Source organism: Acartia tonsa, chromosome 9 (genome assembly GCF_053477335.1).
Source record: "Acartia tonsa isolate MP-2025a chromosome 9, ASM5347733v1, whole genome shotgun sequence".
In the NCBI taxonomy this organism is placed as follows: domain Eukaryota; kingdom Metazoa; phylum Arthropoda; class Copepoda; order Calanoida; family Acartiidae; genus Acartia; species Acartia tonsa.
Window position 1 is genome coordinate 21,088,737 of NC_137268.1, and position 26,374 is coordinate 21,115,110.

At 33.2% G+C, this 26,374-nt stretch overlaps 1 protein-coding gene and 2 long non-coding RNA genes across 3 annotated transcripts in view; 1 reads left to right on the forward strand and 2 right to left on the reverse strand.

The window, feature by feature from the left end:
* Positions 1-26,131, reverse strand: part of LOC145328481 (acid-sensing ion channel 2-like) — a 69,160-nt gene extending 43,029 nt beyond the window's left edge. Inside the window, exons 1-3 of the mRNA XM_080172184.1 lie at positions 26,058-26,131; positions 22,708-22,776; positions 6,667-6,720 (exon numbers count right to left, since the gene is read on the reverse strand). Of these exons, the coding sequence (XP_080028310.1) occupies positions 6,667-6,720; positions 22,708-22,776; positions 26,058-26,103 (169 nt within the window). The 5' untranslated portion in view covers positions 26,104-26,131. The remainder of the gene's footprint in view (positions 1-6,666; positions 6,721-22,707; positions 22,777-26,057) is intronic.
* LOC145328476 (uncharacterized) lies at positions 10,117-14,034 on the forward strand. Its single transcript, XR_013882466.1, has 3 exons — positions 10,117-10,255; positions 12,109-12,195; positions 13,187-14,034. It is a non-coding gene; the product is annotated as an uncharacterized LOC145328476 (long non-coding RNA).
* Positions 18,164-19,951, reverse strand: LOC145327757 (uncharacterized). The gene is made up of 3 exons (XR_013882234.1): positions 19,791-19,951; positions 19,066-19,177; positions 18,164-18,310 (listed from the first exon to the last, which is right to left on the reverse strand). It is a non-coding gene; the product is annotated as an uncharacterized LOC145327757 (long non-coding RNA).
* Positions 26,132-26,374: the final 243 nt, after the last annotated feature.

A 26,374-nucleotide genomic window follows, 5' to 3' on the forward strand; every position in this document is an offset into this window, starting at 1 on the left:
TCCAAATAACATACCAAAATAGCTGGTTGACATGATATTTCTGTCTGCTGCTGAGTCAAATAAAGCTGTCATGTATACATCGTAGTTTCCATTTGACATACAGCCGGAACAGTTCAGGTACATTTTCCTATTTTCATCCATGATAGCTGCAGAACTATCTACCGCTAAAATCTTGGGGTCATTAGGATCCATTCGAACGGTGATAGCGTTAACCCTACTTGTTCTGCCACGCTCTTTGGATTGTCCATTGGCTTTGGCGTCAACCCATTCTTCATATGCCTGTTTAAACACACCACCAGGTCTCACTTTACCACTATGGTACAGTTCCATCATCGCTGGTCGTCCAGGGCATAGGTGTTGAGCGTGGTATAGGTCTTTGCCATACTTCTTGTGACAGCTCGGGCAGTATCCGGATGTTAGTGCTGTTTGATATTGTCGTCCTTGGTCATCGCACAGTAGTCTGCATCCATCTGATATTTTGTGTGAATTTTGACCACATGCACCGCAGTAGCGCTTATTGGATGTTCCATAGGAGATATGATAATCTTGTTTGGTGTTCTTTTGTAGTTGTCTATCTCTATTATCCCTGTTTTCTCTGTTGTAGGTTTTAGGATAGGCTGGTTTAGCAGTAACTTCTCTAACTGTTGGCCTTTTATAATAGCTCGTCGTAGCGGCAACTTTAGCAGGCTGTTTGTCTCTATTCATTCTTGTATCCCTGTCATGTGAGTAGTTGGTGTTGTTTGTCTTTTTATGAAGCGATAAATCTCCATTGTAACTGGCTGATACACCATTCTGCTGTAGGTCCAGATCTAGGTCTTCAGTTCTAGGATACATGGAAGCGGTCAACTCATGATATGTAGGGGATCTTCCAAGATCATGTGTGAGATTGTGATGGTTTTCAGATGCTATATTGCGGCTATTTGTTGGTAAGCTACGTTTGAGTGCCTCCACTGCAGTTATGTTGAACACATTCTGTCTTTCCTTCTTGTCTGTATAATGAACAGCGGCTCTGCTGGCAAGATTCTGAATTGTACTGACAAGCTTAGGGAATGACATGGCTTTGGTTCCCTTAAAGGCTATCAGCTTAGCTTGAGCTTCCTGTGGGCTGATGAGTATATCATACTGTAGCAGTAAGCTATTGTAGACACTTTCAATAGATAGTCCAAGATTGAAACTCTGCTGGATGGTAGTATATGCTTCGCCAGTGGTGGTCCTAAGCATAAAGGTCTCAAATTCTGATCTTGAGAGGTTACATAACTCCTGAGCAGTGTTCATCTCTGATAGGTAATCAGTAATGTAGGGTGGTTTGCCGTCTCCTTTGAAGCAATGCTTGAGAGGGAAGGTTCCATTGGCTAACTTAAGCTTTTGATCGTTGCTTAGGGTGCTCTTGCTTGCATAGCTGCTTGGTGGATTAATTCCAGTTTGGTTGGTGAAGTTACTGAAGTGTCGTTGAGTGCGTTTGTCATTCTCCTCCTGTACAATACGCTGGGCCTCTAACTCAACTTCACGTCTTTGTTCCTCTTTGTATTCCCTCATACTCTGTGTGTAGTTGGTACAGAAGTTCCTCATCATTTCTGAGTCCACACGTAGGTTGGGGTTACAAAGTCTTATTGTATCCAGGAATTGTGGGAACAGGAAATTTCCCAGAGGATCTGATAGTGTTGCTCTAACATATCGATCTCTGATCAGTGCATCTGGTGAGTCCTCGCGCATGGGTATGGATCTTACAGATTCCGTGTCTGGTTCTGGCGTCTTGGTTCTCTCACCATTCTGTTCTGGTTCCTCCTGGTTGGGCATTGGTTCCTCTCTTCGTGTATCATCTCCTGCAGAAGCTGCATCAGCTGACGGAGTTCTTCTTCCAGGCGTCGTCGAGCGTCCTCGACGTGGAGTGTTCGCCTTTTCAGCGTTGTCATCTTTCTTACTTTTATTAAATAATGGCATTACAGCTAGCTTAAAGCTTTTAAACTTTCTATGAGTTCTTTAAAGAAGCTTATGAGATGTTGTACTATTTTAGGATTTAAATAGCAGAGGTACAAGAAGAAACTGACTAATGCGCTTAACGTTAAAACAATCAAAAATTGTTTACAATAGCAAATTTTTCTTTTAAAGTTGTTAAATATAGATGAGTATGTATTGTTTACTTCACCTACAGTTGTTTCTACGTCGTGAATGCTTGCGTGTGAGCTTTGAATCTTATTCTGGAGTGTGCGCTAATGCACTCTTATCCTTAATTAAGCTCAACTGTAGAAACACTTCTACTTAGATTTATTCTATATTTGCTTATAAAGCTAATGTGGGTTGGTTAGCTATACAAATTAGCTATAAAGTTAAATAGGATGTTAAGGTTTGCAGCGAAGTTAATTTGGGTATGCTAATATACTATCACAAATTAACTGTTATTTGCTTAGGCGTCGACTTTTCCTAGCAAATGTTATTGTTGAGAAAAAAAAAAAAAAAAACAGCAATTTATAATCCTTGTTGAATTCTTACTCCACTCTAAGGATATGTAGCTTACAATCTGCTTATTCCTGTAAGGCTTTATGAATATAACTTACTAAGGTTCACTCCCAAAGGATCGTCTATATTCTAATAGTATTGCAACGGTTTTGCCTGAATATCAAAGATCTCGCACCCAATACTTATAGTTGTATTAGGGTATGCCTACCAATCCTACTAAGTATTATTCGCGAATTATTATGGGGCTTCACTTGTGATTTCAATCCTTATAACTATATTATTGAGACTCAATTTAGATTGTCCTATATATATATGAATATAATCAGTTTGTTTTCAAGGTTATTATAGACCGGATGTGCTCCACTTAATTAGTGAGAACACAATATTCTATGTGTCTTACTGAAGTGTGATATCCTACGCAAGGTGATCAATCTATACGCTGGAAGTTGTCAATCAAACTCTTTAAAGTAGACTACAAGGTTGGTGTTATTGCTTGGTCAAATATTATTGAAAATCAAATTAGCTGAATTAGTGCACTTTTTTTTCTAAAAAAGGTAACAATTTTAGATTATAAAGATTATGAACTATATGTACACACTTTATTTTACTTGGTTATAGACTTTATGCTAATAATCCTAAGTAAAATTAAATTTTCTCAATGGTATAAAAAGAAAATGTTCTTTCTTTGTTTTAATCCGGATGTTTATAAAGACAGTAGAGTACTTCCAATATTACTTGCTACTTCTTTTAGAGACGTCCCAAGACTCCCAAGATAGGCTGCTGCAACCTTTTGCTGCGTTTGGTTACTAGAACTTTGTCTCTTATAAGTGTGCTTTTAAATTACATATAGGGCTTAGGTTGTTGACTATACTTTTAAATCACTAATATTCACTATCACTAATGATTGATGGTTTATAACTCTTCTCAAGTTGTCTGTTGAATTCTGGCGGCACATGAAATAGAAATTTTAGCATTAGCAAAGCAAGTAAAAATTTAGTTTTCATGTCCTACTTATTATTGAGTGAACTGTTTATTGTATTTATGTATGTGTTTGTAAGGAACATACAAACAAAAAAGATTTTCTAAGTTAAGATTGAATTAAAAACTTTCTAAGTCAAAATAAAATAGAATCACTCTAAGTCCAAAGTTGGAAAATTTTGACTAAGTCCAAAAAGTTTCTAATGAAATTATTCTAAGTACAAAATCAATAAATTTTGGCTTAGGAAAAAAAAATCTAAAAATATCTTAAGTACAAAAAGTTAGCAAATTTTGACTAAGTCAAAAAAAAAATTTTCTTATTGAAATTATACTAAGTACAAAATTAGTGAATTTTGACTAAGTCCAAAATCTTTCAATGAAATTATGCTAAGTACAAAATTAGTGAATTTTGACTAAGTCCAAAACCTTTCAATGAAATTATGCTAAGTACAAGATTAGTGAATTTTTCTTGAGACAAAAGAAATAGAATTACTCTAAGTCCAGACGTGGAATATTTTGTCTGAGATGAAATTTCCTAACAGTTCATTCACAAAGCTACTTTAGAGATTGCCTATAAGTCAAAAGAAATAGAATCACTCTAAGTCCACTATTGGAATATTTTGACTAAATGCAAATCTCGCTAAGTTAAGGATTTTAAAATTATAAAGTATTAGAGTGTTAGAATTATCCTTCACCAAAAGAAGTAGAATCTCTCTAAGTCCATAATTGGAATATTTTGGCTAAGACAAAAATACTCTAAGACAAAATTTTCTTTTAAGTGTGGAAAATGAAATTTGTTAATCTAGTTGGAAAAATCGTAATTATTACAAGTCCGAATTTTGGTAAATTTCCAACCAAGTTCACAATTTCATAAAAATTACTATAAGTCCAGAAATTCGAGATTCTCTCTGTAACAAAAGAAATAGAAACGGTGCTAAGTCCAAAAGTGGAATATTTTGCTCAGAGTCTCAGGAAGTCTCTGGAGTTATTTCTCTGATTGCATACAGCAATTTGTCTACACTTATATCATTCCAACCGATCGATGTTGAGAATATCTTTGAGACTTTGAAATACTTTGTTTAACTCAAAATTTTAGAGGCGATAGTTATTTTGATACATCCGCATATAAATCAGAATTGCATTAAGAATATAAGTCCTAGGCATGTATAAGTAAGTGCAAATCTCAGAAAATCGGTTCTAACGGCACCAAAGTATTAGTACAGTTTAACTTGAGTATAAATGCTACAAGTTTGTAATAATCTTTTGGCCCTTTACTACGACTCAAGAGTACTAACTGCTTTCCGCATATTGTTTCAGAAACATGGCTCCAAAGACAATATGTATCCCAACTAACAGCGTTTCCCGTGTTCTATAGGATTTGCTCCTAAGTTTTCATTTAATAAGGCAGTTCAAAATGGTCCTTTACAAATAGTATTTTGATAGCTTATAAATGAAAAGTTACTCCATGCTTGATTCTTAATAAGTTCTGGTTTAAGTATCAAAGATTCAAGTATTTCAACACTTAGAGAATTTCCGAATAAGTAAAAATCATACTAAGTCCGAAGATTTATATATATACTCCGCCACCTAGCACAACTCCTAAATTTCAAAATTCTGACTAAGTCCAGAAATCAAAATTTTGCACATAGCTCAATCATAGATTATTCCAAATCAAGTGTTTTACTAAAGAGAGGCGGACATGGAGGTGCCGGTGTGCTGGTATTCTCTAGGGCCTCTAGAGTGTCAACCAGTGCGAGTGTCCTTATAGGGCGGCGACCAATGGCCACAAATATGCTAGCATTCTCTAGGGCCTCTAGAGTGTCAGCTAGTGCAACTGCTCGTACACGAGGCTCTCAATTGCATTTGTGTCGTGCCTTTCAGTCCCTATCTCTTCAAACGCCTCATAGTCCTAACCTTGCTCTCAAATAGTATCACAGGTTTTGGTAAATCCGATTTTGCCATAACTACAATTATTCGATTTTGGTAAAAATACCTGCCTTAGGCGGTTCGGGTACGGTAAGGAAAAAAAAGAAAAAAAATTTATGAAGTAAAATTTTCCAAGATACAACCGGTAAGTTGCACCATTGTGTGTGCGAATGGGGCGTTTGTCCATAGTTAGGTATGGAGACCGCTCTTCTATGAGTACTACTAAAACCTAATTTTAATGCAATACACATAGACATTCTCATCGTCGGTTCGTTTGTTTAGAATGCTTAACCCTCTATTCCCACAAGTATAATACGAATTTGGTTGAGCTGGTGGAAGCTCAACAAAAGACCCACGCGAAGTATTATGTTGCTTTAACCTAAGAATAAATGGTTGGTTTTGATATTCGATCAGAATTGTATAAGTATATTAAGTATTAAGGAAGGAAAATGTTTTTATAAAGTGTATTTATATCACAAGTGCATAAGTTAAGTATGAAAATATTTACAGGATAAGTGTTAAAATTATAAGTAGAGTAGGACAGAAATATGCCCTAAGTCCCAAGCAGTGAATTGTGCTAAGTGTTAGAGTTCTAACATAAGGCCTGAGCTCAATTCATGCTAAGTACTAAGGGGCCTAAATTTAAACTACAATGCATGCCAAACAACTAAGTCATTACCTTTTAAAGCCAGAAAGAGAAGTTGATGGTAGGAGAGTTAGTAAATAACTGAATAAATTCAAGAGGTACATGCTATAACATTAGCTCTGGACCAGGATTTTAGTGTTTGTCTGTGCAATTAAATATCTGTGTGTTAATATGTGACGTAAATCAGGCATGGTTGTAGGCATACATATTTGAACTAGTTGTTTGTATGATTACATTAACTATAAACATAATATCTTTAATAAACATATACTATTAGCAAATCACATACAGATTACCATGAATAGGCTAGCGTTACCCATATATGGTGTCATATAGGTAAGGATAGGCCTATGAATGCATAAATTGATACAAATAATGCCTTGGGCCTAGCTAAAGTAATTGTGTCTTGCCCCTGAGTGCTACTAGTTAATTGCAGGGCACGTGTCAATCAAAGGTTCATAATATGATCTATAAAGTGTTGACTTTATATCAAGCATAGATAGATAGTTGTGGATGCGAAGCATTTCTGTAAAAGTCTCATATGTACGTTCAAAGAATTTGAAAATTGAGGATCGCATCTCCAATAACCAGCCAAATGTCCCCTCCCTCCCTATATAATTATAGAGTAGCTTTGCTACATATAAAAAATTAAATCTTACCTAACAATATAGATGCAATTATAAATATACCCCAAAATATTCTCCAGATAATTCCTAAATATGAAAAATAATAGATCATGTAAAGAAGAAGTTTTTTCAGAGCTGGATCTTTAAATCATTTTAGTGGTGAGCCAGATCGGGGTGCGCCGAATTTCAGCCAATCACAGCGCGGCATTTCTTAAAACACTGTGCTCTCATTGGTGGAAAGTTTGCTCACCCCGATCTGGCTCACCACTAAAATGATCCAGCTCAGAAAAAAAGCAGGAATCACCTTCCTAAGATTTGACCTCAGATAGACTATGCATGAGCTAGAATCGATGATAAGGTGTCTATAGAAACGTGTTAAAATGCTTTACAAATAACTCGACACAAAATAGGGTCTATTTATGATATTACTTTGTTTGTTTAAATCTAAATCGTCAGACGTTTTAGTCGTACAAAGAGCGAAATATTCGTACAAAGTATTTTATTTATCAGAGATAGACCCTAGAATGTGTTTAGTTGTTTGAAAAATGAATGCCACTTTTTAAGATCAAATTCTAGCTCATACCTAGCCCATCTAAAGTAAAATCTTAGGAGGGTAATGTCTGCCCTTTGTCGGGAAAATTTCGTCTTCTTTACATGACACGAAATAAGTACCTTAAAGGGCGAATATAGGTTTGATATGATATGAGCTTATATGAAAAGTGCCATTTCATACTTTTAGAATATCTATACCAAATTTAAAAATTCAAAAAAATCCTTAAGTAGATTTTGCAATTTTCTGTTTCAATTGAACATATGATAAATGAGATTGCCGACAAACCGTTTATTTTAGCCCTTTCAAAGACTTTTTTTTTGACTACTTTACTTATGTTCATTTAATTAATACATTTGCATGCATCTTTTAAGATCATAAAATCAATAATTTTCGTAATTTTAAATGTAATTATTTTAATTACAAATAAGCGTACGTAGGTGTGACGTCATTGACACGTCACCATTTCTTCTGCGTAAACAATCGGGTAGATATTCGTTACTTAACGTATTTTCAATGAAATTATTTACCCTTACACTTGCGTGGTTATGCTTCAATCAGCTGTTTACAATAAACAAACACTACGACACTTTCCTTGTAGTAAATAGTATTTCGTAATCAACTGGTGACAATAGTGTCGCTGTTATTTTTATTTTTTTTTTAATTTATTATCCTGTTCTAAGTATTACATATTTCATGTGTGATCTGTTTTTTACTCTATTAGTTATTTATTATTTTGATAGTAATAAAACTATTTGTTAGGCCTTTTTAAAAAGCCGAGTCTTAATATTATTAATTTTTCAACTAACCTCGTGTCCTTCCCCTTTCTCTCCCCCCGTCTCCCGCTATTTATGTGAATTGTTGTTTGTAAGCTACATCCAGCAAAATCTAATTTATGTTTACCCTAGTTATTCCTTTTTCGTTAAGCTCTGATACTATATACCCAAACTACCCCACCCCCCTTCCTTCCCACCCCCTAATAACTTAGGAGGTCATTGCATTGTTGAATGGGTTATTTTTCTTGCAGTCGCAACCCCACACTCTCCTTACTACCTTGTCCTCTTCCTTTCCATATCCCCTCTGACTCTCCCAATCCTTTTTTAGTAGGTTAGGTTCCAATTAGTCATATGTTAAATTACGATAAATCTCCGTCAGTCTGACCTTGCATAGTTTTCTTTATCTTGAGAAGCGCAGCTACTCTCTTGTTCGAAAAGTGCGTCTGTTTGTTTATTGGAAATTTAATTTATAATAATTATTCAATACTTTCTTATTAGCGTGGCTACTCGATCTTTATTCGATAATCGGGTCTGTTTGTCTGTCTGATTTTATGTCTGTTAAATTACTCCAATTTTCCATCAGTTTGATTCATTGTAGTTTTCTTTATCTTTAGTATCGTGACAACTCTTCTATTTGAAAAATCCATTTGTTTGTCCTTTGGAAACAACTTAAATTCATTCTAATTATTCTATTATTTATACTTTTTCTTATTAGTGTGGCAACTTTTTTTTGTATAATTTCGTCTGTACGTCCATCCATTTGTATGGTTCTGTTCCACTACTCTAAATTACTATAGGTCCGGTCTGATTTACTGCAACTATGCGACGTTCTCATTATCCTTAGAAGCACGGCTAAACTGTTTTAAAAAGTTCATCCATTCGCCTGTATATCCGTGAAAACTTTTAAAATCCATTATACAAAATTATCAAAAACATACTATACATCTAGAAACATTAACCCCTTGACGTTTTTTAAAGAGTGAAGATGCTCAATAGTTTAAAGATAGTATCTTTCCTATATGAATTTCTATGTCAATATTTTTTTTCTGGTATGTCTCATTATTTATTTGCAATACTCTAAGTTTGTTTCGGTCCTCTATTTTCTTGATTTTTTAAAGTTTCTTGTTGTGTTTGGCCACTCAGGGATATTATCATCCTTGATTCTAATGGGAAATTAGGAAAAGGTGGTAAATAATGTATTTGTGTTTGTGTCATTTAGTTTTATGGTTTGCTAGCTAAAAACTATCGGCTTAAGTTTTTAATATGGTTGAATATCCTATCTATAATACAAAGTAGAACGATGTCTGTCCGTCTGTCTGTCCGTCTGTCCGTCTGTCCGTCTGTCTGTCCGTCTGAAGCTTAAGATCTCGGTAACCACTGAACCGAATGGGCTCTACTCTTCAGGGAATATACCTACTGGTCCTGTGGTGGTTTTAAGATATTTTCTTGGGGGGTGGGACACCCCCAACCCCCCCCAAAAAACCAAAAAACCCCCCCCCCCAATTTTTTTTTTTTTTTTTTTTTTTTGCAGGAGATTTCCTTGGGCCTTTTACGAATTTCACCTTAATTTTTTTTTTTGATCACCTCTTGGGGCAAAGCCCCTAGAGGCTAGGGGCGAAGCCGCTAGTCCAATTATATAAAGTAGTAAGCGTTTTTTGTATGTCCTGAAGGATCTCGCTAACCTCCGAACCGATATTGTTCTCCATTACAGAGAAGTTTCTTATAGGCCCTGAGAAGGTTTTAATCTATTTTTTGGGAGGGAGTCTACACCCACTCCCCTCAATAATTTTTTTTTTACTCTTTTGAAACTCAAATTTAAAATGGGATATGGTCGACTATTCCCTTGCCTACCTTAAGTGCCCCAAGAGGCTTCTAGGGGGCGTAGCCGCTAGGATTTAAAATAGGAATCGTTGGAAAAAACTTGATAGGTATCTGCTAATGCTAATGCAGAATCATATTTTTTTTAAAGTAAGCTACTTTTGTGTATATTCCCCATACTATAAGATATTTTTCTAGCAATTTTTATCAAACACTAAATGGATTTTGGTTTAAGGGTGATGGCAAAATGCTGTGCACTCCACTAATCAAAATCAGATAGCTCTCAGATATCAAAAAAAATATTCTGTTTCTTTAGTATAAAAAGTGCAATCGCTTGATATATTTGTTAATGTTATGTATAATTTATTTTTAATTTCAGATGTTCTTAAGATTACCTAATACTTAATGGAAATGTTATGAGTAGTTGAAGTCAAAAAACCTGGATAAACAAAGTTCATTATTTTATTGATAAATACAGGTCAGGATAAAGAATACTTTAAACCCTTTATAATTTGAAACAAGAATGTGAAAATCCATAAGTAGCACATAAAAAAAAATCATGGAATGGACAAAATGATATAGAGTAGATGTAAGTTGTCATAATTGAAATAAAAGAGAGAAATGAGATGCAAAAACTCAAAGAAAATCACAAGTAAATTATCAAGTAGCTTCTCTATTAAAATAAAGTTATTAACCAGTCAAAACATTTTTTTATTTATAGTTTAAAAAAAACATAAAACATAATATTTTGTTGGGGGCAAGTTGCACTTCCTTACCCGATAGCGTTATTAGTCTGTTTTTTTTTACTATATACACAAGCAGCACACACACACTTACTACTTCATGATATAGGATTTAAATGCGAAGATTTTTTACAATTATAGTTGGAACGTACATATATATATTCTATGAAGTAAAGCAGTAAGTTTTTTTGTCTGTAGCTGAAAATTTCTATTACTAATAAACTGATGAGTTCTCCATTTTATGGAAGCTTTTTTTAGGTCCTTAAATGGTTACCTATAGGATATTTAATTTTTATATCTAAGTTTAGTTTTAGGGTATTTTCCTCTTTCCAAATTATTTAACACTACAGGATGCACCCCTATCATCTGTATTCAAAGGGGGGAGGCGGATGTGCCACTTTTTGAAACCAAAACTAAAAGTCAACAAAGGAACTCAACTAAAAAAAGAGTTACAGGTCTGAGATTTTGCATGGCAGTTGCTTTATAGAGGTACAATATGGAACTGTGAAGAAACGGCGGCGCAACCGCCGAAAACCGCCGAATTTTTTTTTGCAATTTCTCGGCGGTTTTCGGCGGATGCGCCGCCGTTTCTTCACTGTTCCATATTGTAACCCTATAAAGCAACTGCCATGCAAAATGTCAGACCTGTAACTCTTTTTTTAGTTGAGTTCCTTTGACTTTAAGTTTTGGTTTCAAAAAGTGGCACATCCGCCTCCCCCCTTTAAATAATTGACTGAAAATAGCCAAAAACCATACCAATGCTTGAATTTGAAAATCAGATAGCTTCAAACCATCTATGTAAAGATTGTCTAAAATTTAGAAGCCAATGCGAGTAGTTATAAATATTTCAAGCTACAGACAAAAATATCTTATTACTTTATATAAAAGGATATTTGTGAAAACTGAGCATTTATATTAATTGGAGGTTATTAATTCAACTATCTTGTAATCGATGTGTAGATGGCACTTAGAATTCGAATTTCGATCTGAAATTTTGCATGAGTAATCCTTGGTAGGTCTATTTTCCCTTAATCAAACAAAAAGTTGGAAAAGTAACAGCTGGCGGCTCAACCGTTTAGCAAATCCATCACAAAACCTATCTCAACATTATACTCTTTGCTGCTCCAAAATGTTTTCAAACGGTTCTAGCCGGTAGTTGCTGGTACTAGAAATCTAAAAAAAAAATTTTTGTACCTTTTCACATGATTTAAAGTATAAATATGTTTTAAAAAGTTGATTCCTACGTAATTTATGACAGATTTGCCCTAAAAATAGCCAACAAAAACGGCTGATCTGTTAGCTGTTACTTATTCTACTTTTTGTTCGATTTAGGGAAAATTGACCTACCAAGGATTACTCATGCAAAGTTTCAGATCGAAATTCGAATTCTAAGTGCCATTTACACATTGATTACGAGTGGTTCCATTAACCCCCCCCCCCCCCCCCTTAATATTACTAGAAAGTCTTAAGGTACTATTGCAACTTTGATTTACCTACAGATTACAATTATTGTATAAGTTTTTTTTCAGTTTAAAATTGAATGAATTCTCTAGAAACCATTTGATTAAAATTGTGTTATTTTTTTAAGGTGACGTAGCTAGGTATGCTGTTTACTGTTGTATTTGTCTGCCAGTGGAATCCACCAAAAATATTTATTTTGGATATTAAGTTTCAGGTATACATCTTATTTTTAAAAAAAGTTGATTAGCAGCAGGATGACTAAAAACTTGTTAAGATTTTATAAAGTTTTTTTGCTTTTTGGAGAAGTGGACATGAATGTTTTCACTCTAGTTAAGATAGTTTTAAACTTACTAGCTAATGTGTTAAAACACAATATTTAAAGCTGAGGCGTGTAGAAGGGGGTTTTATGTAACCCCTGGCAAAATTAGGTGTATGGATATAACCCTCCTGATGTCCGCCCCTCGCTAAAAGAGCCATGGTGTGATAATGTCTAGTTTAATAATTTTAAGGGGGCCATAAAAATAAGGGGGATGGGAGTTTGTACACTTATACCCCATATTTCATTTTTGCACTTTACTTCTAGGGGCTTGTAAGCCCAAAACTTAAAAATTTTGTATTTTGGGGGGTTGTTTTACCCAAAAAGCCCCTATAAGGATAGTGCAAAAAAAAATATGGGGTAGCTAATCAACTTATTTATGTAAAAAAAGGTTCTATTAAATAATTCGGCTTGATATCTTAAAAAATAAGATGAGAACTTAAAATTTTAGTGTTTGTGGGGGGTCTTTTGCCCCACTAGCCCCTAGCAGGAAAGGCCCAAAATTAAATTTTCAAAGGTAGATTCAATCATTTAAGAGAGTTTACAAAAATAATTAGGTTGATAACTATAATAACAAGCCCAAACGGCCAGGGCAAAATTTGATACTGTATTTTCTTTTCCTATAAATGTACAAACTCCCCCCCTCCCTTATGTGATATAGGTACAATTTTAAGTGTGCTTCTTTTTCTTTGACTTTTCATCATGTTGTTTTGCAGTGGGAACGGGGATTTTTACATCAAAGTAGGTGTATCTACCCACATGACAATTAAATAATGCCACTCAATTTTGGTTTAAGACAGGTGTCAATATTTTTGGCGCGCACCCTCCTTGACACGCCGCTAGTTTAAAGCTTCCAATGTTACATATTAAACAACCTTTTTTTTTTTAGGAAAGATAAATGCGAAGTCGGCATCTTTCATCACAATCATTTGACTGAAAATTATCATTGTTCAAACTGTTCAAAAGATCCTAACGGACATGCATATATATTAATATTTTATAGTGTTTGCCTAAAGTATGTGCTTTCTTTTCTTCAAAGATAGTTGTGTGCAAACAGGAGGGAGGCGGTTGTGACACTTTTTAAAATCAAAACTAAAAGTCGAGGAACTCAAATAAAAGATAATTACAGCACTGAAATTTGGCATGCCAGTTGCTTTGGAGATGCAATGGGGAACTGTGAATAAACAGCGGCGGAACCGCTGCTATGGCCGAAAACTGCCTTTTCCCTCCGTATTTTTTTTTGTCTTTTCTTACCAAATTACCTAAACAATTTAGAATCATCTAAAAATTTTGAATCATCAAACAAATATTTTTTCATAAAAATTACAATTTAAGAATAAAAAAAGTAAGTTGTCTTGTCTCAGATGATTTAAATTGTTTAATTTGGCTATAAAGGCAAAAAGTTGGCAGGAAACGGAGGTTTTCTGCAATAGTGGCAGTTCCGCCGCCTTTTCTTCACAGTTCCTATGTAAAGCGACTGCTGTGTCAAATTTTTAAGTTTTGTTCCTTTAAATTTTATTTTTGAGTTTAAAAAAACCCACCCCCTCCTTTTATACTTCCAAAAGGCACAATTTTACATAAAAAACTTATTTTGTATTATTTTTTTCAATAGGTAAGAGATGCCTAGTGTAGTGTTTTATATTGTTAAACTTTTCAAATATTATAAAATTAAACATTTAGTATATCTTCTATTTGTTTTTGTTATTTTAGGATTTGAAATAAACTAATAAATTCAAACAATTTCATAATTAGTAATATACCTAGTTGCTGTATAATTTACTTTTTACTTATGTCTGTTTCATTTGTGTGCAGCGTCGGGACAACCACCCCAATTGTTTTTTTTGCCGAAGCCAAAAACATGTTATTACTTATCTCGCCCATTTGGAATTAATTGAGCCCATGGTTTTGTTTCAAACCATTTTCCCTTTAATCTTATTATTCTTAAATTATTAACGGCGGGGGCGGTTGTCCATCCAAAGTTTTTATGAAAGATTCCAAAACTTACGTAATAAGTGACTCAACCTAAAAGATTTGACTTAGTTATCTTTAAAACTATGGGAGTAGTACCTAAAATAAAATTGCTGGTATTGCCTTTACTAATTTCTAACTTTCACAGATTTGAACCAAGCACCTTTCCAGCAAGGATATGTGTTTTATTACAATTGTGGCCTGGTTCAGGTTTATGTTATACACAGTTAATCGAATGAAAAGGTTTCAGTTCGACTAAGGTTTCATGAGAAAAAAAATATATTAATTATTTATTGCATCGTATTATAGACAGATTTCCGCAAATAGTATATTGATCCCATGCAAACCAAAACTGTTAGGTGTTGAATTATAATGTTATTTAATAATTAATTTCATTATTATTTTAGGAAAATGTCTATAATATAATATTCAAAGCCACACTGGAATAATTATTATCTAATTTAGTAGAAAAAATTGCCAAAATTGGTTTTTTATTTCAATATCTTAAAAAGAAAATAAAACAAAAAAAATCCTTTATTGCTAAAAAATACTTAAGTACATCATCCACACTAATTAATAGCGAAGCTACTCCATAATCACTTTGTCAGTCTGTTATTCTATGGAAAAAAATTTAAAAAACCTCTGACTGGGTTTAAATTTGAGGATTATTCCAAATTGACACATAGCTACTGGGTCTTGATATTCCATCATAATGCAGCATATTTCAGTATAAAACATTCATGGTGGTCCATCACCTTTTATCCACTCTAATCTTTTACTGATTTTCTTTTGCTTAATAATACACTTTTTCCATATGTATGTCCATGATTTTTTGTGATTCGCTACTTATGAATAGAATATTCAATAATAAAGTTTTACGCTGCTGGAATGTGGTTAAAATAAGTTGCTCTTATTTATGAACAGTCCCCTTATTTATCAAAGATATTCGTTACCTAAAATATTAAAGGGGTAGTTTCACGAAATGCATTTGAACTTAATTTAGTGAACTGCATATTTATATGGCATATATTTGAAAGAATTTCAATTTTCTACTCATAGTTTTGAAAATATAATGACTTGAAAATCGTCTTTTTGTGATATATGCAAGTTAAAAAGACGATTTTCAAGTCATGATATTTTAAAAACTACGTCGTCGAAAATTCAAATTCTTTCAAATGTATGCCATATAAATGTAGTTTAACCAATCAACCAGGAAAAAAATATTTATTTTTATTTTAAATCGATTTAAGATCATAAACATTTCCCAACTTTATTTGGTCAGGACTTAATTTCAGGGAAACTATTTTTGACATGGTGTGGTTGTTTCTCATCCCGATACATTAAAATACTACCTACACATCAAATAAAAATCTAACAATTTCAATAACCGAAACCATGATCAATTATAAAGTAGATATTTAAAGCATCTCATTTTCATACAATATTAATTGTAGGGTTGGGCCGGATATCCGGTGTGGCCGGATATCCGGCCATTTTAAATATCCGGCCGGATACCGGATATTGAAACTATCCGGCCGGATATCCGGCAATATGATCTTTTATATTTTACAACAAAAATCTCTGTTTTTTTAAATCTTAAATGGCTGTAATTTTTTTTATCATTGAAGCTAGTAGAAAATTTTTTTCTGAATATGTTTATCTTTATGTAAATTTTATATTAGAAATCTCAAAACATAAATTTTTGCGGTGGCAGCAGTACTTGGCAGCTGCCAGCCGCAAACCGACGGTTGGCAGGTAAACGGCAACGGATTTTATGAAATTGTAATAAGTCATGAAGATATATAAAAAAGCTTAAGTTTAAAATTTGAAATCTTCAAGTAAAAAGTTGCGGTCACAGAAACCGTTTAAAGATTTCTGGAGACCTGGAGGTTCAGAACTTGCAGGATTATACCTGGAACCTGAAATCGACTTGAACATCTATATTACATATGAGGATGTACGACTATAGGATATTTTAGAATTAGATAACATGAAATGCTTTGTTTAAGTAAAAAAATATTTTTACTTTTCACCTGAATGACCTTACCAGATTTGCTGGCATCCTGTGCCCGCCAGGAAGGAGGTATTCAAAATTTTCAACTCTTAGTTATGTTTCATACCCATATTTCGAAAGTCACTCAGTTGTAGCCCTCTACCTTTTATACACAGAAAATGGGATAGAAAAAAACAGAGGGGGGGGGGCAGGCATTTAACGCCACCTCCCCGCCCATCCTCCAATCGTTAGGGGTTGGTATTACATATTGAGGTTAGTAATAGTTAATTAGATTTATTTGCTAAGGAGATTTAATAGTTACTTAATTTTTAAGTTTTAACCTTAATCCTATTATATAAAGTAGTAACCTTTTTTTTATATCGATATGGTTCGATATTGTTCTCCTTTTTAGGTCCCAGGGTGGTTTTAGTCCGTTTAATTTTTATAAAAAAGTTGTTGTAAAGTTTTAAGTTATTTTTCTGCACTTTCATGTCCTTTCTAATATCCCTAGATACTAGGGACGCAGCCGCTAAAAACACCAGTTTATGAAGAAATTTTTTTGCTGGTATTTTCCCTTTCGTGTCAACGCCCCTTAAGGAGCAATTATTCGTATTTTCACAGTAGCTTTCCTCCTATTTCTAGCCCCTCGCAGGGAACTCTAACCTTGCGGGGCCAATTGCCTAACCCTGCGGGGCAATCACCTAACCAAATATAACCTAACCTAAAATAACCTATTAAAAGCAATTTTAAAAATACAACGAATTGCCCCTTAAGGTGCATTGCTACGGAAACAAAAGTTGTTAAAAATGGTTTCCACTGCTGCTATGTGAGATGCGCGACGTAAATAGTTAGAGTGGGGGGAATGCCTTGGCCCAAAACAGGCGTGATTTGTTACCATGCACAGTTAGGACTTCTGTTAGGACTGTGCATGATATAAGTTGGCCTATTTTGAGACATGACATTCCCCCAACTGTAACTATTAAAAATGTGCTTCTAACATAGCAGCAGTAGGAAACATTTATGACATCTTTGGTTATGAAGCAATGTTGAGATGAGATTCAAGCTCTTAACCTCCAAGTGCGTAGCAACTCTATAAACATTACAAGAAAGTCCGTACATCTGTTCAAAATATGTTGATTTTTAACCTTTTAATAATTTTTTGTTTTATAATTGTACTTTTCAACTGGTTTTTGGAATAATGATCATGATTACTGTATAATACTATGAAAGAAGTGTCTGTAAAATCAAAACACGCAACTATTGCATTACATGTTGCGCATTCGCTTGTTGTCAAGAAGGTGACAGGTTCAAATCTCAGCCCGACACCATGTCATAACTAAAGACGTTAAAATAGTTCCTACTGATGATATGTCAAGTGCTTAACATAAATATTTAGCATAGGCTGAATGTCTTGGCCCAAAACAGGCGCAACTTATTACCATGCAGTTAAATCTTCTCGAAGGTCGTGCAATCAAAGGGTTGGTTGTCTGTAGGACGTTTGGCCTATTTATGCACTTTAGTACCAAAATTTGGTTCACAGACACACCAAAATAACACCTAATGGTGTATCCCGTCTTCAAGAGGTTATTTAGATTATTAAATAACTATCCGTATAATCAAACCAAGCCTTAAAAATGTAAGTATGTCCCTAGACAATATCCTGTATTTATACAGTTTTGTAATAAATTTAATAAAAATTTTGTTTAGACTCCTACATTTATATTGAACTTATTTAGTTCTGACACAGTTCTTCTATGGATGTTATTTAAATGTTTGTTTTGGCCCGCATATTCATCGTTGCTAGCCATACTAGTGTCAGCTAATATCAGTGAAACTAAAAGAAAGGTGTAATTTGATACCATTAGTAATAGAGTAGCTACAAAACTACATAGATATAGAGCAAGCTTAGTATTATATTATTATTTATAGCAATTACATATTTATTATTGTTTATTGGAAATCAAACATTATGATGTATGAAGAGACTACAGTTAGCAAGAATTGGCCAAGTCACAGCTTATCTTCCACAGCTTATCTTTGCATCATTTCAATCTTAATAAAATAAAAATATTGGATTTGGTGCAGTTCACGGTAAAATGGTTTGGGATCGTTTATATAAACAAAAAAAATATTTATACTTTTAAGGCTACTCGCTGATTCTTACAGGCCTTAAATAACTTATAACTATTTGCGGGCCTTTGGAACAATGCATTGAAAATACAATAGATTTTATGCTTTTTTTCTTCACATTACTATCCACGGAAAGATGTCTTTTAAGCTAAATGTCGGATCCTTTAGTTTTACACTGTTTAGTTAAGAATTCCCAACTAGAATTCAGTCAAATCAGCTTATACTAATAATGAAATTTATTCAGAAAAAAAACACAAAACCTATACAAGGTTTTCAGCTGTCGTTGGGGGGCAATATATAGTAAAATTGACGACCTCTCTATTTGCCCACCAAATATTAAGTTAGGATTGGCAATCAATCCAATTTTTGGACCAGATTCGGATTCTTGTGAGAATCCGTCCAAAAATAAAACGGATTCTCCGCGGATTTTTTGACGGATTTCGGATTCCAGCAATATTTTAAAAGGTTTAAAAAAAAATAAATTAAGGTATTAAATTATACCAGGCACTGGAAAGAATCTAAAGCTGCATTTTTCATATTTTCTGAACTCTCCACTTGGTGGTGTAGGTGGGGAAGTATGGGGGGGGGGGGTGATCTTTAATAAATTAATAGGGTTGTTTTTAATCATTGTCAATTTATCGCAATTTATCGTCCATTGTCTCATCCACTGTACATACCTTGATAAGGATGACATGGATCCATGATTAAACCATTCTTCTCTGTTTCTTGCACTTCATGGCGAGCTTCAGCACAGACTTGTCTTTCTCATGCAGCTCCAACTCTATTTTCCTGATAATAAGGGTGATTAGGTCCATAAGAAGCGCAGCAATAATACCTAAGGATGAACGTTTTTTTTCTTTAGGTACTCTAATACAATCATGGATTGACAAAAATTCGTTATATAGCAGATTTTGGGTAGTCCTAGAAAATTAAGACATTTTGAAAATTTTGGTACCCATTACCCCCACCCCCCTCCAACACCCGAGAATGATATTTTTTATAATAAGGTTAGGTTATAGGCTAGGGGGCAAAAAAAATAGTTTTTTATCCGTGGAAAGCTGTTTATAATACGATGCAATAAATAACTATTATAGCATCTTATTTACACAGTTTCTCTTAGCTGAATAATTATGTACTTTTTTAGCATGTTAGTAACGCAACATCCATTAATATTAAATACCTAGCAAAGCACAACAATATTTAACTACTATAGTTGTTCAACTCTCACCCCCGAATCATAAATTAAATATGGGTGGTCGTCGACAGCCCCTCCCTCCCTCTATTTTTATACATTTTTGCTTTGAATAAAAGCTGCTAGTAGAAGATAACTTAAAGTCTTTTTTTCTCGTACTATTTCGGTTTAATAAACAAACTGTTGATATAAGTGTTAAAACAATTTTACCTGGAACTATTGGTAAATGCTTCTACAGGTCAAGGATAATGTCTGAGACACCATGGAGGGTCCACCAACTGAATAAAGGCTTTGAATGTTCTCTTTTCTGGCTAAAGTCTCTCATACAAATTCCTGTAAATAAATTATTTTAGTTGTCAGCTTATTTGTTTAGATTATATTCATCCCATTCCACTAAATTTAACAGAGCTGGATCTTTAAATCATTTTAATGGTGCACCAAATCAGGGTGAGCCAACTTTCCACCAATGAGAGCACAGCATTTTATGAAATGCCGCGCTGTGATTGGCTGAAATTCGGCGCACCCCGATTTGGCGCACCATTGAAATGATTTAAAGATCCAGCTCATGATAACAGATGAAAAGTAGGTAATAAAAGTTAGGTTTTGATGTTAATTTCACTTAGGAAACAAAATCTATTCTGTAGTTTAGTTGGGGCCAATAAATCGATTAATTTTATTTTCATTCAATTGTCTTCAATAAAATACAATACATGGTTTTTAGTCATGGGTTTGACTTTGAACTGGTTTCATTCCAGTGGAATTTAGTCATAATTGGAACTGTATTAGAAACAGGGTGGCATCGTTATCATTTATAATATCTGATGGATTAAAACTGGTTTTAGCCAGACAGAAAAAAACTTGTATCATATTGCACTGTAGATAATTTTTACTATTAAATGAAAATTATTTTATTAGCCTGGGATCATTGAGACAATAAAACGGCAATAAATCTTATGTGTTGTTTATTCAGTTTATTATCAACGGAAAGCTGTCTGCAATTTTGTTTTCAGCCGCCGCTATGAGGCTGTTTAGCCCTCACATTCATTTCAAGGTTGCCGTGCTTATAATGCAAAGATTACGACCATAAACAAAGAAAAAAGTTCCGTTTATTACGTTTGTTAAATAAGACAGGCGCATACTGAGAAGAATATAGTAGCCACACCATAAAAGAAAATATAGAATTACCCTAATAATTTAGAATGGATTTTTAGGATTATAAACGTTGATAATTTTTGGTTCGTCTTGTAAAACTTTAGGGACCAGTGAAAAAAACAGCCTGATGTCCTCTTCCTACCTGTATACGCTACATTTAAAAAAAAATACCTAATAAAAAGTATAGTCGAACTTGGCCTGACACACACGACACATATAATAACCTACAACTTAGTTTGTTTATGTTATGTATGTGGTAATGTCTGCTAATTTACTCTCAACTTGACTTTCATTTGCGTACGGGGGGGACAAATTTTCTCCGTAAATATTTTCCTAGTCTTCAATAGTAATATTTTCCTACATAATCAGATTTTCATTAAGGTCTAGGAAGTTTTTTTCCAGAAACCTTTTTCTCATTTATTTGTACTGCAAAATAACAACAGTATTTAGGCAAACTCTACACGCATCCTGTTGTGAATATGGGTATTTGAATATTTTAGGGAACCACTCCTCTGACGTCATGAATTGGCCCAACTTGGCTAGGTTTTTAGCTATAACGGCCTTATCCAATGGAATATCTTTATTTGCTTGAGTTATTGATAATGTATATACTTGCACCTTTGATATAAGCTCATATCATATCCAAACTATATTCGCCCTTTAAAAAACACTAGTGGCTTCGCCCCTAGCCTCTAGGGGCTTTTTTCTGAAGGTTCAGGGGAGAATTTTAAACTTTTTATAACTCTTTTTATATTGATTTTTATATTTTAAACCTGTGAATTTTTTTTTCTTTGTCCTTAGCCTTTTTGGGACTTCGCCCCTACAGGAGAAAGAAGTTTTCACAATCTTTTGAATTTGATAAAACAAAGTTTAAATGAAGAAAAGAAATTTAAAAAGATGAAAAATAATTGAAAATATACCTAAAGAAAATATAAAAAAGTATAAAAAAATATATACAAACATAAAAAACATTAAAATTAGAAAAAAATATGAAATTTTTTTTTTTTTGGGAGGGGGGGGGGTAAATTTTCATTTTTGGGGGGGTTTGGGGTGTCCCACCCCCAAGAAAATAGCCTAAAACCACCACAGGACCAACAGGTATATACCCTGAAGAGTAGAATCCAATCGGTTTAGTGGTTACCGAGATCGTAAGCTTCAGACGGACGGACAGACGGACGGACAGACATCATTCTACTTTGTATTATAGATTTTTAAATTGTAAGATTCGCTATTTTGGATGTAGACATTCTTGTTGGAAGCGTAGCAACTCTATTTGCCCATTTATTCATATATACCTACGTTACAACAAATATATTTGAAAACGTCATAAAAAAAAAATGTTGGCATATTATTGCTGCGCCAATGAAATATAGAAAAAATGTAAAAATATTGCTATAAAAAGTACATTGCAGTTTTTCCCAAAAGTCAATATTCAATAATTAATTTAAATTTTAATTAAAGTTTGTTTGACGTTCAATGCATGTATTGGATTTAAAGGATAAATTTTCTTTTAGAAAAAATGTTGATTTGATACAGAGAAGGTTAAAAATAGGAGAAAAAATCAATATATTATTTGAAGTTAACAATAGCATGTATGAAAAAAGAGTCTTGAATTATTAATAAAATAAATCAGGAAATTGGTTAAATTTAGTAAAATTAGTAAAATTAATTGAATTTTAATAAAAAAATACTAAAATTTCACAACTCCTTCTAAGCTAAAGTGCTTTTTCGTGTCAGAGTGACATAACATTATACATACGGATATACCCTAATTGCAGAGTAACTTCGCATGACTAAAAAAATCTATATAAAATCAAGCTTATTAACCTTACTTAACCTAACCTAACTATATCTAATTGATATCTTGTGAAATAGGCACAATTCTATTTGAACTATATCCAATAATATGCTTCACTGTTTTTTCTGAAATAAGTATGCTTATTGTTGCAGCGCTTGTTATGGACGTAAATTTTACCTGTTTTGACTAAATATTGAAACCCATGAAGAGATGTGTTTTCACAATATTCTTTGCCCTGCTCTCTCACTAAAATTAAAAAGAATTTTGTACAGTTTGAACTTATCAAAGCATTTGATAAAATAGGACAGTTATGATTTCATAAACTGGAGCCTATGAGGAAGGGATACGCCACGAGATCTTATTTTGGTGCATCTCTGAACCGAATCTTGTTTAATTGATTTGACAACCAACCCTTTGATTGTACGACCTTTGTCTGGAAGTCCAAACTGTGCATGGCAATAAGATTCACCTGTTCTGGACATTCCCCCTACTCTAAGTATTTAGGTCGCGCACCTGACTTAGCAGCAGTAGGAACCGCTTTTAACGTCTTTGGTTATACCTTCCAGATAACAAGCGGATGCCTCACAGTCACGGATTAAAATGTATTAGCTGTAAGTCAAATGAGAACAATCAAATATCGCAAATTCTCTTTAACTACAATGATAGGGCGGTAAAAATGGCAGCTAATAATAAAACAATATCTTAAAAACTAGATATATCTGTATATTGTTGAATATTAAACAACATAATAATATTTACACAAATAAAAAATGTATGATCTGAATATTTGAAAAATATAATGTATAACAAGGTTTATATCAATTGTAAAATAATATACAAGTTAGTATTTTCAGTTTAGTAATAGTTATTTCTCGCATCGTATTATAAACGGCTTTGCGCGGATATAGAATGTACAATTATAAGAATAAAACCAGTTTTTCTAGCCTCGAGGTGCCGAAGGCACGGGCTAAAAAAAATAGTTTTAATCTTATGATTGTACATTTTTATATTCGTAGAAAGCTGGATATAATACAATGCTAGAAAAAGTTTTTCCGTATGGATGAGAACCGGTTCCTATCCACTGGATTCGAATGAATACGAGAAATATCTTTATTTAAATCCCTTACTTTTGCTATTATTATTTTATTAATCCACTATACATACACTTCTGGACTTCTTCCCGAGGCGAGGAGTTTATTCTTAGTCAAATGAATGTTTTATTCTAATTGTATGAATAGTATCAATCAATCTATCTATGGAATATTACTATGCACAAAAAAAAACATCAAATTAAATGGCACAAAAATATTTTCATTCCAATATATATGATTTTTTGGCATTTTCCTTTTTTTGCCCTCTATCAAGCATAGATGCATTTTAATGCTTGATAAATTAACTCCTTATTTGGCTTTTGACCCTTAACAGTCGGGCCCCTTGCCGCACTTTAATCGGTCGGGTTAATTTTAAATTTGAAGTCTCTAAGTCAAAAAATGCGGCCACAGGAGCCTTTTAAAAATTCTGGAGACCTGGAGGATCAGGACTTGCAGGATCATACCTGGAACCTAAAATTGACTTGAAACTTGTATGTGAATCTTTCACATACAGAAAATGAGATAGAAAAAATCGGAGGGGGGGGGGGGCGTTCAGCACGCCCCCCCCCCCCTACCGTTAAGGGTTTATATGCTACTAGAGACTTATTATGTCGATCAAAGGTTGGTTGATTTGAGAGGTATTTATAAAATGTTAAATTTTATTCATATGAGGACTATTTGTATTGTTTTGTTTATTTAATAATATTATGTAAACGTAGGATACATTACAATACAAAGACAAAGAATACTTTTTGCTTAAGGTTCAAGATCTCTTTAATCTTTTAATACATTGAACATCATATTAACAGACCTAGAGTCGTAACCGGAGCTTTAATAGAACCAAACCTAAGTATTAGTATGGTAGTGTCCTAATTTGATTTAGGTAGGTGGCTTACAAATTATCACTGCATAAAACCGTAAGTGAGCGCCTTAACTACTTATTTTCTTAATGGAGGGGGGGGGGGGAGGTTACAGGTTTTAAATAAAATTAAAGGAGACTACTTTTTTTTCTCAATTTGCAAATAAAAGATCTGAAAAAAGTTCCACGTTTTAATCATAAAATTGTTTGCATAAAAGGAAATGTTTGTGTTGAAATGAGAAAAATTACAGATAGCAAATATATAATAATAGCGAATACGCCTATAAAAGCCTCTATAAAAGAGGGGGGAAGGGGTAAGTCCCTTTCCATTTTCAAAAATGATTTATAAAGTAAAACTTATAAAAAAAATTGGGGGAAATTATTTCTTCGAAGGTTGGACATCCCCTTGCTCAATATAGTTAAAAACCTTCCCTGGTCCTATAAGAAGCTTCAATGGTTAGAATAACCACATGGGTTCAGTGGTTAGCGTGATCCTTCGTTACAGGCATAAATAGCTTACTAGGGTAAAACCAGGATGACAACTTAACATTTTTGAAGTTGCGAAATGTAAAGATGCCTGTCTTAAATGCCAGCCGAGTTAATAACATTTCCCTTTTAGCGTTATAGAAAAACAGACGGACCAAATAAATCATAGATTGAAGCGCGTTGGACTGAGGAAAAATACCAAAAAAATTAGGCGTCTATCTTTAAATTTAAACTAATTAAATAGTTTTGACTAAAAACAATTTGAAGGTAAAATAGTTTTTCTAAATTAACCGTAAATCAATAAAAATAAAGAGTAATTTTTGATGATTCCCTTTTAAGTAAATTGTTTTTTTAAAAACGTTTTATGTTTCTTTGTGAGAATTTTTTTTATTTTTTTTATTGCATTACATAATTGTTTTTCGAATAATAAAAACTTTAAAAATTTATTTTCATGAAATCATTTGCAAACGAGGATGACAAAATCCATAAGTAGCGAAGAATAAAAAATCATAGCTTGGAATACGGACGAGGAGATGTACAGATCTTTCTCTTTGAAATCAAAAGTATAAATATTATACAGAAATAAATTGAGAAACCTTTAAACAGAAAAAATACGTAAATATATGTGTCTATATACAGAAACAAAAGTCGTGTGGAACAACAGAAAATCTAATTTTGATACTATTGGTAAAAAAACTTATTGAATATTGAAAAAGTGCTAATCTTCTTTAGAAGAAAATGTTAATTTTAAGTATATTTTCTGTATTTTATTATTTCTAACGCTGCTTTACTTAGATTTTACTTATAATATAAGCTCAAGTCAAAGTCCTAAAACTATAATAGTTATTCATCGCATTGTATTATATACAGCTTTACGTGGATATTAAAATGTAAAATTATATATTTAAAACCAGATTTGTAAACCCTGATAGGACAAAGGCCCTGGCTAACAAAACAGTTATTTTATAATTTGTAATAATTGTGTAAAATACGATACTATACATTATTTTTCAGTATGGCTGAGAACCCGTTCTAATACAGCGGATATTAATTGAGTTTGAAGCAATACTGGAAAAGTATATATAACCTACCTATTTCCCAAATTTCTTCCATCTTCTTTCCAGAAATATTACACATTTTTAATCCTTTATTCTATTCCATATCTTTAAAGATTTAAAATAATCTCTCTTTCATTAAACTTTTATATCATTATATTACTGTTAAATGTTCTTTTCTCTTTCTCTATCTCCTCTATTTTTTTTTTTTATATTCTTAAAAAGCGCATGATAATTTGATCTACCAGGTTTTTTGAAAATAAAATTTTTAAATACTTTACTTTTGATATTTGTACAGTATTTAGTATTTTAGATATTAAACCTTAAAAGATACTTTTTCGTGGGTCTTACTG